The 13,283-nt window shown below is 33.1% G+C and overlaps 1 protein-coding gene and 1 long non-coding RNA gene across 7 annotated transcripts in view; one reads left to right on the top strand and one right to left on the bottom strand.

The window, feature by feature from the left end:
* Nucleotides 1–5,974, top strand: part of LOC105219585 (plasmanylethanolamine desaturase) — a 44,026-nt gene extending 38,052 nt beyond the window's left edge. For 4 of the 6 annotated variants that reach the window (XM_011195830.3, XM_011195831.3, XM_054226266.1 and 1 more), the window contains exons 5-6: nt 5,203–5,372; nt 5,433–5,974. In XM_011195830.3, coding sequence (XP_011194132.1) covers nt 5,203–5,372; nt 5,433–5,523 — 261 coding nt within the window. In that variant the 3' untranslated portion in view covers nt 5,524–5,974. The other 2 variants (XR_008470173.1, XR_008470172.1) reach the window with 2 other exon arrangements.
* LOC128920057 (uncharacterized) lies at nt 132–1,343 on the bottom strand. The gene is made up of 3 exons (XR_008470174.1): nt 1,204–1,343; nt 946–1,099; nt 132–881 (listed from the first exon to the last, which is right to left on the bottom strand). It is a non-coding gene; the product is annotated as an uncharacterized LOC128920057 (long non-coding RNA).
* Nucleotides 5,975–13,283: the final 7,309 nt, after the last annotated feature.

Here is a 13,283-nt window from a genome sequence, read left to right as displayed (position 1 = left end):
GAACATGCATTCTTTTATGCCTTAGCAAATCCGAGGAGCTACATATAAAATATAAATTTGTATACATAAATAAACACATAAACATATATGCATTAATATGCTACAAACATACATTATATGTTGCACGCATACATGTAACACACATACATTTATATGAGGCACGCATGCATCTATATGCAACACGCATGCACTCAACTACCCTGTAGTTCGGTACCATTGGGGAAGAGCTAACGATATGACTAATTCCTAATCATTAGAACCAGTTCCATCCCGATTACTCGCAATGTTATTTGACTAACGATTTTTACATTGCAATGTCCTACGAGAGTAATCGAGCGGTGCGACACTGCATTACCAGTCATTGGTGTAATGACTAGTTCCAAAATCGTTAGTGAATCGCTAATACAGAATCGCTAGCGTTTTCATTACTTCAAAATGGCTAGTGATTTGACTGACTCCAAACCGTTAGTGATTTCGTTAATTCGAAATTACAAGTGGTTTGACTAACTCAAAATCGTTAGCGATTTCATTAATTCAAACTCGCTAGCGATTCTACTGGTTCAATTTTACGAAAATTAAAGAAATTTTTATGAAATTCAAAGCAATAGATTTATTAAATTCAATTATACATATGCATTTTTTTATTTATTTTCTTACTTAGTAGTTTTGTTTTCACCATTAGTTCAAACTAATTTTTTAAACAAAGATAATGTTTTAACGTGTTTTAAAATATATACTATCTTACATTATATTGTTATTTATTAAATATTTTTTTCCTTATTTACTAAATGATTTTTTTTATTACGTGTTTTTTTTACGCTGAAGGGCTTGGCGCGGTTGATTCTCTGGCGATCCAGCGTCTATCCCGGTAGGAATGGACTCTAAAATAAATTAAAATATATTTGTTATTAACTGTTTTAATTAAAAAGCTTGTCCTGTTCTTACAAATAAGGGCGTCGAAAAAAATTTTAAAGCTTTTGAGCGAATTTTTGCCCAACACTCCATCAATATTGACCTGCATGGCCAATTCGTGCGTTATAATATTCTTCAGGTTTTTCACCACCCCAGAACCCTGGACAATTTGAGTCATACATTTGATCTGCAAGAAAGTAAAGGGGTTGAAACGGTAAAAACTAAAAAAAAAATCGAAATTTACTGAAACGTATTTTTAATAAGGAAATCGAAAGAAAAAATATTACTTACGTAGTTCTTCTTTCCGATAAAATCCTGCAAAGTAGCACTTCTAAACTTTTCAACGCACCTGTACCTCTCATTCCTTACTAGACATCTGCGCTCTTACCTAAAATTTTTTTTGTTACCTTCATTTGTCTTTATTTTTTATTATTATAACTTCTTTATTATTATTATTTGTTTTATTTCACTTGCAAACTTTTTTAACGTTAATATTATATTGATTGATTATTATAGTATTAATGTATCTTTGATAATTTACTTAACACTTTATTTTTTTAATTTTTTATTCGACTTTAATTTTTTCACAATAACAACACTAAACTAATTTTTTTTTATTTAAGGAATGTCTGTTCTTTATTGACCTTTTTCGACTGTTCTTCAACTACAATTGACACTAAAGATCTAAACAATTTAGTGTAAAAATAACAAAGGCAGACTGAGCGATCGATCGAACTACAATTCCTGCGAATTTCTGCAGGAATAGTACGGGACACTATATTTCTGTTGAATTTTGATCTGCTCGCACATTGTTGCGGGCAATTGCAAAATTTCTTGTAAATTTGAAAATTAAGAAATTTAGTCGTCCACTTGTATGTACAGTAATCCCCGCTTAAGTGTACCTTCTTAACATGCAAGACCTTTGAGACACTTAAAACGAAAGGCACTTAAATGAATCCCACTTAAGTGCCTCGAGGTACTTACCAAGCTTTTTCTCAAATACTTCGATCTAATATTTTTTCTTTTAGAATGAAAGTCACATTTATTTCTTATTAATAACAAAAATACTTATTAATAACAATAAAAATGAAAAAAAAAAAAAATTACAAAACTATGTACATACATATATATTTTCCCTTTGACAATACTCATCGCATTCAATAAATATTACATTATTATTAAATAATAAATATTACAGGCATTTAACCGGGGATATACTGTATATTATCAGTAAATCGCACACTTTTCGTTCAGTCGGAATAATGTTGTTATTGCAATTTCATATACGCATTGAGTTTCGTTTTTTAGGGGTGGGTTTTTTCAGATTCGATGCCTCGTTGTATTACAAATCATTAGCGAAAAGACTAACTACCGGTAATGCATGAAATCGCTAGTAGAATTCGCGCTCTGGTAATCGCTAGACACCAGCCGAACTACAGGGTACTAATAAATAAACATATTTATATGTATGCACAAGATAACCTATTGGTTATAAAAATACATTGGGGCAGTTGCTTGTGCGCATTTGAAATAACCCCTTATCGTGCAACATATAAAATATACATATAGACATACACACATACACATATAATTAGTTTTTAAGATAATTATAAAATTTGTATATAAGTAAGTAAAAAACCAAAATAAAACTAGAATGAAATAATTTCTCAATAAGGCTAGACTATCACTTATTTTCCCCCACCAGCGGTAAGAAATATTTGAAATAGCTAGTTTTAACATTTGAGAATGAATTAAATTCTCACTCAATGCAAGTCTATCATTGCCCCCCACCAGCGGTAAGGTTTGTTAGCAACTACATTGTTTTATAAAAATTGGTAGACCGGATGTTTTTTTACATTGGTCCTATCGAGCCTATGAAAGAGCTCAGCCAAAACAAAAGCCCTGAATTTAATACAGGCAAAATATAAGCCCTGTTATTTATACAGGCACCATAAAAAGCCCTGTTAGTTAGATAGGCAAAATAAAAAGCCCTGTTATTTACACAGGCAACATTAAAACCCTGCTTATAATTCAGGCAAAATAAAATAATAATTGTAAGACGGGTGCATATTCCCGCATATTAACAATATAAAAACAACAATTTTTGTCGCGAGAATATAGCAATAAGGTTCTACAAAATGTGGAAGACTGAACCTAAATACCAATATCTGGATCGAAAAACGTCCATGATCATGAGGAAAATTGAAACCTTCAAAAATAAAATGGAAAATCTAAGTTTAGAATTAACAATAAAGAATTATCAACTAAGCTATTTGCAATCATTATACAATGATATTCAGAAGATGAAAAACAAATTAGATTTCAATGAAGAAATTGAAATCATATATGACCAAATAGGTGATGAATTTTTTCAAGAGCTTTGTTATTTTAATCGACAATTACAACAAGAAGAGTCAAAAAATACTTTTCGAAGTAATTTGGATAAAGAAGAATTTATAATAATTCCAAAATTCTCTTCATCTACCACAACAAAGCTGGTTAAAACAAAACCAATACAAAAAGAAAAAGAGGAATTGATAAATATTCCAAATTTAAAAAACAAATTAAACCTATCTCCAAACCTCTCTTCTGAAGTTGAACGAACTAAAGTTGATAAAACAAGTGATTCAGAAGAAGAAGAGTTTATAATTGTTCCCGATCTCAATCTATTTTCTAAAACTAAGAAGAGACCAACTAAATTAGTTGAAGATAAGAAAGTAGAAGAAGAAGATTTTATAATACTTCCAAAATTCTCTCTATCTTCTGCAAATGAATTGGTTAAAAAAACTAAAGTAGAAGAAGAAGAAAAGAAAGAAAGGAACGAAAACAAAATTACAGAAAACAAAATACAGGAAGAGACTACTGAGCACCCTACTTCTGAGGAAAAATCAACTGATGCGGTTGAAACCTCAGATGTAGACATACATAAAATTAAAAATGAAAAAGCTGAAACTGGAGATCAAGAAGTTGAGAGCAATATTCTCGCCAATGAGCAAATAACCTGGCATTTTTCTCCTCCGGCAGACCCACATTTTGGAGAAATGTGGAAAGCTGGCGTTACCGATCAAACATGCAAACTTTCAACGTTATTAAAATGCGGGGACACCAACTACTGTACTACAACATTCGAAGACATCACTTTAATCGACATACAAATATATAAAATGCAGAGCGACATCAATCCGGAGCTGAACCCGATCGTAACATCTATAAAAGAAATTGCAGAAGACCAACTAACTACTCTTCAAATAAGTAAAATATACGACAAAGAAGAGCAGAAAAAGCTGCGAGAAGGCATTGAGAAGATCAGCAACAACGTACTAAAATTACTATTACTCAATATTTATAAAATTTATACAGTCCACTAATTATATATAATAATTTCTTTCCCTCGGCAATATGTTCAAATATCATTGAACATGCATTCTTTTATGCCTTAGCAAATCCGAGGAGCTACATATAAAACATAAATTTGTATACATAAATAAACACATAAACATATATGCATTAATATGCTACAAACATACATTATATGTTGCACGCATACATGCAACACACATACATTTATATGAAGCTCTCATACATCTATATGCAACACGCATGCACTCAACTACTAATAAATAAACATATTTATATGTATGCACAAGATAACCTATTGGTTATAAAAATACATTGGGGCAATTGCTTGTGTGCATTTGAAATAACCCCTTATCGTGCAACATATAAAATATACATATAGACAGACACACATACACATATAATTAGTTCTTAAGATAATTCTAAAATTTGTATATAAGTAAGTAAAAAACCAAAATAAAACTAGAATGAAATAATTTCTCAATAAGGCTAGACTATCACTTATTTTCCCCCACCAGCGGTAAGAAATATTTGACACAGCTAGTCTTAACAACGCTATATCTTACTCGTTTAGTTTTAGAACTTACAAACAACCGTTATGTGAACAAAACTATAATACTCTCTTTGCAACTTGTTGCGAGAGTATAATAATTGCATTCTCCAATTTTCGTAGGTAGCCTCCAAAATCGCAATATTTGGTTTCGAAGTCCGAAAAAAAGGCTTTTTTAAATTAATTATTATTAATTACAGCATATAGTTACTTCAAATTAAAAATACGGAATAAATCTACATATCATTTTTAATTCAATGGTGTATAAAATTTTTCCGACTATATGACAGATGCTATAAGATGTCCAGTCGAGGACCAGTCTTTTTGGAGATATACTAACTTTGACAAATTATATCTTCATAAGTATCTACCTTATATTACAGATTCACAAATGGTCGCATACTTATTGGGGTCTGCCTCGATGGGTTCTATTCTTGCAAAATTATCACATAGTATTACCACGAAAACATCACCGCATTCATCACGTAGCACCGCATGAGACATACTTTTGCATTACAACGGGCTGGTTGAATTGGCCATTGGAAAAGATTAGGTATGCGCTACCTAGACTATACTAAACTTATATTTTTTATATCAAATTTTATTTACTTAGATTCTGGCCCACGTTAGAGGCTGTAATTGAGTATTCTACAGGCTGTAAGGCACGCGATGATGACCTCAAGTGGGCAAAGAAAATGACATAACTGTGTTGGGGCAAAGCTGAGAAGCAGGCTTTAATCCTAGAGATCCTCACAAACTAGTGGAGACACATACACTCATAGGTAAACACCGTTATGTGTGTACGCATGTGTATGTTTCCGTAAATCACATATAAAAATTGATAGAAATTTTAGAATCATTTTCTTACGCTGAATGTACAAATGCTGAATATACAAGTCGCATTAATTTGCCATATTAATTAGTATTCTTTAAGATATTCTTAAAACTCATACAAACCCATTCACATATATGCGTACGTTCATAAAAGTGCAAAAACAACAATTTAACATCAAATATCACAAGCAATTACATAATTTAAGTAAACACTCTAAGAGAGTTAGGAAGCTTTTTTACAAATATACACCACATAGCGCATATTTAGAAGAAAATATCATTTTTAAATAATTTAACTCTAAGCTTTTATAGATAATACAATTATTGAACTGCTTGAAAAGACAACTATCGGTCAATTGTTTATAATCACAATCATAACAAACGGTAATGTAACATTTACTTCAAAATAGAACAAATTAGTGACATACATACATAACATATGTATGTGCTATAATATGTATGTTAAAGTTTACAATTTTTAAGCCAATCCCTTTTCATTACAGTTATAATGCACCACTTATGTAAGTGCATTTTTATAGGATAAGTCAAAAAGTATGATCTTATTTAATATGTTGTTCTAATTTAAGTCAAATGTTACGCAATTGAATGAGTGACTTTTTCTTTAATATAAAATGCCCTTGAAACGCTTTTTAATATTATGGGATTCAATTAAAATTTGTATTATTTTATAATTTCACTTGATTTAAAAAGATTTATTTTGCTTAAAAATTTACATAACTTTACACTCTGGTGGCATTATTTTCCAATAATAATCACGTTCTTTCCAACTAAGCGATTATTATTATTAATGTTTTTTTTTTAACTACTCAACTATAATATTTTGTTTAATTGAATGGAAAACTTATTCCAAAGCTTGTTGATCTATTAAGAGTTCTTCGTTGCAAAATTATATTTCAAAAGCCTTTGAGATATGTTTTTAGAAAGTCAAGAACATTTAATAATTTAATTATAATATGTAAATAAAAGGTATAAGCTTTAATTACAATGATTAGTTTCTATAACACACTGTATTATTCAGATATGTGTGCAACACAATTTAAATTAAGTGCACTGGGAGTAAACAAAAATCTTTTGCTGTAATATCATTTAATTTGCATTACCAAATAAATCTTGGTCATTGCATATATAATCGGCAGAATATTACCATTAATTGATATTCTAACTAATCATAATTTGTATAATTTTAATCAGTAAGTCGGAACACCTTTGCATATAGATTATATTCGTTGATTAATTACACTATATGGTAAAGTCATAAGTAAAAAAATTGCATTCTCCGATTTTCGTAGTTAGCCTCTAAAATCGAAATATTTGGATTCGAAGTGCGAAAAAAATACTTTTTAAATAAAAAAGTAAAATGTTTATATAATCTACCTCTTAAATCAATGGTTTATAAAACTTTTCAATCAGGCTTATAAGACAGATGCTATGAAGGGTCAGAGTTTGGTCTTCGAAAGAGATATAAAAATGACTAGTTGCCGAGCCACGCATTGCTGTGGAAGTTTGATGTTTTATGCGATTGAAGTGTTTTAACATTTCGCCATAAAATGTTTTGTACATGTGTTATTCTCATTGTCAAAAGTACATAAGGATATCAAAATAATATGCATCCAATTTGGATCAAAGCGGTCAAAGATTAGTGGGTAGTGTTTCGTCTACTGGCTATTTTTTAGTAAAGCCTTTCTCCACTATCTTGAGAAGACTCTACTACTTGCACCACTTTCTAAGTTTTCCGTCAGCTTTAGTGTTTTGCTTAAATATACCAAAACACTCTCTATGTTTTTTTTCTCGCCAATTTAACGAACAATTAACCACATAAGCCTGACGAAGATTCACCTTCCGTACCTAGATCACGCGTTCCGAATTTCATAGCTGAAATTGTAGCTTGGTTATATCCTTTTAATATTTAATTACAATTTTTTAGTCGTTGCAGAAGTCCGATTTTGGTCATCAAGAATATCATAGTATCAAGGTTTAAGTGTGAGCTAAGCTTTACCAAATGATCGACCGCACAGATGGATGCTGAACTGTGACCACGTCCACTTACCTAAAGATGTGTATATCCTAATGTCCTTCCGTGCTGTTAAAATCTGTTGCAAAAGTCTTATTTTTTTCTCAACTGGGACATTGCGACTAAAATTTAAAATTTAAACAGACGTATATAAAATTTTATCAAAATCGTTTCAGTAGTTTAGGTGCCAATCCCAGACAAACAACGTGCCATTAATTTTTATATAATATACTAGCAGACCGCTCCGGCTTCGCACGGGTTTACACAAACATTTCAAAAGTTAAAAGTTGTTACACACTCTCCCATAGATATGTATGTACTTTCCCGTTTTTGAGTTTATTCATTACAAACATACATACAAATCTTTCCTCTTTATAATAGATATGTAATATATAATATATAATATAATATAAATCTGTCATAAAAGTTTGACGAAACAGTTGTATATACCGTTGAATTAAGAAGAAATTTAAGAAAATATATATTTATATATATAGTTTTTTAGCAGCTCTAAGTATACTGTAATTAATAATATTTTTTTAAAAGTCCTTCTTTCGAATTTCGAATCCAAATATTTCGATTTTGAAGGCTAATTTCGAAAATCGGAGAATACACTTTTTTTACTTATCTCATATCGCACATAAGCAATCTTTGATTTCAAGTTGTTAATAAAAGTATGCTAATAAAGCAACTTTCTGTTTAATATCATATATTTTTTCCAGCATTTATTAAATTTTTGCTGTTATTTTCTTTGGTAATTTGTAAGAATTTACAGTAAATGAATAGTCAAAAAATCACAGACAATTCATGATCGATTTCCTGATCAGTATTATTTTTTCGATAATCAGTAAAATTTTGTTGGTAATGCAAATACTGATATTTGATAATTTTTTTCTGAATTTTCCTTCATTTAAAGTATTATCACAAGAATGCGGAGGCGAATATCTGTCGTGTGAAAAATACACAATAATTTTCGACTCCATATTTAATGTAAAAGTGTAGAGGCTATGAATGTCGGTCAAAGCATGAACGAATGTAAGGAAACTTTCGACAACTGATGTTAACACAAATGTTGTTTTTGAATATATAATATGTAAATTAATGCAATGCTATTTATTTACACTTTAAAAATTATTCATCAGAATAATTCTGTATATTTAAAGTTTGCCATTGAGTGAAATTGAAATTGTGCTCTTAGATATTTAATTATCATAACTTAATTTATAAATATTTCTAATTATTGTTGGTTTTTGTAACTGCAAACACATAAAAGAGAACATACTCAATCAAACATGGCTGGGTACTTTTAAAACCCACATAACCAATTAAAAATTGTGTAAACGCTTTCTCTAAGATATCAAAATAAATTGAATTTAAACAAGTAAGTAACACAATTTAAACATTTCTCTAAGCGCATATTGTGTGCACTCTTTTACGCTTATGCCTTTTTATTTCCACTTTAATGGAGAAGTATACCAAAAAAATAACCAAAGCTTTAATACAAAATAATTATAATTCGTAAAACAACGTAAGTGACTTACATTTTGCCTTAATAAAAGAAAATATGAGAAGAAACATTACAAATCATCATTGATAATATTGTATAAGATAAGGCCAACCTATGCTTTAATTATAATTCAAGTTTTAAGATTGTAATTAAGTCTGTTAAGTGGCTACAAACAAGCAAATATGAAAACAATCTAAACTTCATCGTGAATTGTACGAGTACGTTTTATAGAATGCACCCTTTTACACAAACAAATTGTATGTACATATGTACGAATACCTATATAAGTTGATGATTATACGATTACTTATATACATTTGTAAACAACTTTATTCTGAAGCAATTTTTTGTATTTGTTTGCAAGTAATAAAGCAATATTCATTGTGATTATGGCTAACCATGTGTGTTTTTATTTATACGAGTATTTCTTTGTTTGTGTTCTCTCAACTTTAGTTAGATAAGATATTGAATTGCGAATGGTAAGCATTTGGCAAAGCATTATAAATTGGGCTTTTCAATTATTATCAAAATGAAGGGATTTACGTCGACAGATAATAACCAAAACAAAAAGCGTTATAGGGAAGGTAACGGCGAGAGCGAACTGGTATGACAAAAATAAGATTATAATAATTAAATTCGTTGTATATATGTACATACATATATTTGTACATAGCTACAAAACATAATCAGCTAAATTATGAAAAATGGATATCGAATTACTCATAACACAAAATGTGCGTTCGATAACGGAACATTTTTAAGCAAGTAAGGAAGGAAGTAATTCCTGGATCGATAACAACTTTTTGCATTATATCCAAGATGTCACGTTCACGTAATTATGCTATGATATCTTACATACAAACTGAAGTCAGTTAATCGATTTCGAAGATTTTCCGCGTCTTAGAATTGGAGGGTATTTCTCAGCAATAATTGCAGAATGCGACTAAAATCAACAGCTTTACAGCAACAATTTTACAATTAAAATTAATGAACCATGAGAATCGAAAATATAGATTCGACTCTGCTATTCAATGGTTAATTCATTGTTGAATAAATGATATCGAGAGAACTTAATTTCAGTGCTACAAGTCTATCGAATAGCAATTACCCGCTTGAAGAACAACAAAGCGGCGGGGGCTGATGGATTACCGGCCGAGCTATTCAAATACGGCGGCGAAGAACTGATAAGGTGCATGCATCAGCTTCTTTGTAGAATATGGTCGGAAGAAAGCATGCCTGACGATTGGAATCTTAGTGTGCTCTGCCCAATCCATAAGAAGGGAGACCCCACAATCTGCGCCAACTACCGTGGTATAAGTCTCCTCAATATCGCATATAAGGTTTTGTCGAGCGTATTGTGTGAAAGACTAAAGCCCACCGTCAACGAACTGATTGGACCTTATCAGTGTGGCTTTAGACCTGGAAAATCTACAATGGACCAGATATTCACCATGCGCCAAATCTTGGAAAAGACCCGAGAGAGAAGAATCGATACCCACCATCTTTTTATCGATTTTAAAGCTGCCTTCGATAGCACGAAAAGGAGCTGCCTTTATGCCGCGATGTCTGAATTTGGTATCCCTGCAAAACTAATACGGCTATGTAAGCTGACGTTGAGCAACACCAAAAGCTCCGTCAGGATCGGGAAGGACCTCTCCGAGCCGTTCGATACCAAACGAGGCTTCAGACAGGGTGACTCACTATCGTGCGACTTCTTCAATCTATTGCTGGAAAAAATAATACGAGCTGCAGAACTAAATAGAGAGGGTACAATCTTCTACAAGAGTGTACAGCTCCTGGCGTATGCCGATGATATTGATATCATCGGAAGCAACAACCGCGCCGTTTGTTCTGCGTTTTCCAGACTAGATAAAGAAGCGAAGCGTATGGGTCTGGTGGTGAATGAGGACAAGACGAAATATCTCCTGTCATCAAACAAACAGTCAGCGCACTCGCGTCTTGGCTCCCACGTCACTGTTGACAGTCATAACTTTGAAGTTGTAGATAATTTCGTTTATCTGGGAACCAGCATTAACAACACCAACAATGTCAGCCTTGAAATCCAACGCAGAATCACTCTTGCCAACAGGTGCTACTTTGGACTGAGTAGGCAATTGAAAAGTAAAGTCCTCTCTCGACGAACCAAAATCAAACTCTATAAGTCGCTCATTATTCCCGTCCTGATGTATGGCGCTGAAGCGTGGACGATGACAACATCCGATGAGACGACTCTTGGGGTTTTCGAGAGAAAGGTTTTGCGCAAGATTTATGGTCCTCTAAACATTGGCAACGGCGAATACCGCAGACGATGGAACGATGAGCTGTACGATTTATACGACGACATTGACATAGTTCAGCGAATAAAAAGACAGCGGCTATGCTGGCTAGGTCATGTTGTACGGATGGAAGAAAACACTCCAGCTCTGAAAGTATTCGATGCAGTACCCGCTGGAGGAAGCCGCGGAAGAGGACGACCTCCACTCCGGTGGAAAGACCAAGTGCAAAGTGACCTGGCTTCACTTGGTGTTTCCAGTTGGCGCCAAAAAGCAAAAAGGAGGAATGAGTGGCGCGCTCTGGTGGATTCGGCTATAATCGCTTAAAGCGGTTCCTACGCCAAATATATATATATATAGTCTATCGTAATTAGGACAAGCAAGTAAGAATGTGTTAAGTTCGGGTGTAACCGAACATTTAATACTGTCGCTAACGTAGGCTTTACTAAATCCATTTTAAAATTTTTAAACAAATCGGAAAGACGGCGTTTCTGTATCATCTTTGCTAAAAAAGGTAGTGCTCCTTAGTGAGGTAATACAGTTGTAGCAGTTTTTACCATCTGGCAACGTTACGTCGTTTTACAACCTTTTAGTTAATGGGCTTGTTGGCGTGGCAGATTTAGCTGATCTACAACAACTAATATGTATACAATCATGTATCATGTATCATCGTGTACCAAGTTTCATTAAGATATTTCAACTTTTACTCAAATTATCACCACTTGTACAAGTCTCCACCTCATCCTGATCAATGATATATATAAGTCTATATCTAAATCGTTCAGTTTTAGGTGTTAAAACCGTTATGTGAACAGAAATGTTGTTAAGATAGAGGAGAAGCATCATCGATTTGAATTTTGCCATTATTCACGCTCCATATCATACACCGCGCGTCGTCAGGTTAGCAAACCTTATTTTTTTTCCTAACTTAAAGCTACTTTTTTCATTTTTTCATCGATTATAAACAGTCTCTGGTTAAGAGAGCAAGCTATGAAAATATCCCGTTATATGGTTTTTTTCTATTACCCTTATTTTTAGCCGAGAAGAGAAGTTAGCTTTATTTTTGGTCATCAGGTTAGCACATCGAATTTGTTTTCTATTTATCTTCAGAGTTGGGACCTTCTTCGCCGCCGTATTTGAATAGCTCAGCCGGTAATCTATCGGCTCCTGCCGCTTTGTTGTTCTTCAGGCGGGTAATTGCTATTCGAATTTGATCATGGTCGGGTAATGGAACATCTATTCAATCGTCATCGATTGGGAATCGGGTTCGCCATCTCCTGGTGTTGTACTTTCATTGAATGGCAGGTCAGAGAATGAGGATGCTCCGGTCTTGAAACCTTCGTTAAGTCGCTTAATTTTTTCATAAAATTTTTGAGCATTACCTCTGTCTGCAGCTTCTCAAGCTCTTCGTTCTCACACATTTCGGCCTCTTTCTTTTTTTGTCCGCAGATGTGTCTCGCTTCCCTCTTCAGCTCTCGGTATCTATCCCATCCCGCACGTGTTGCGGTCGTTTGCAACGTTGCGAGGTAGGCAGTCTGTTTTCTCTCCGCTGCTAGGCATTCATCATCGTACCAGCTTGTTTTTAGTCCTTGCCGAAATCCAATTGTTTCGGCTGCAGCGGTACGCAGTGAGTTTGAGATGCCGTTCCACAGTTCCCTTATACCGAGATGCTGAGAGTGCTCTCAGAGAACAGGAGTGCAGGATTTGGTACTACAGACGACCATATTTCGGGCCCCAGCGAAGTCGATCAGCTTCAGGCCGTTTGGCGATGTTGGTCATGGAGTCTGATTTTTGCGACTGTTGTGCCAAAGGCACCTT

The sequence above is a fragment of the Zeugodacus cucurbitae genome, chromosome 3, assembly GCF_028554725.1.
Source record: "Zeugodacus cucurbitae isolate PBARC_wt_2022May chromosome 3, idZeuCucr1.2, whole genome shotgun sequence".
NCBI classification, from domain to species: Eukaryota; Metazoa; Arthropoda; class Insecta; order Diptera; family Tephritidae; genus Zeugodacus; species Zeugodacus cucurbitae.
Note: the sequence above shows the minus strand (reverse complement) of the source record. Positions and strands in the feature narration are given on the sequence as shown.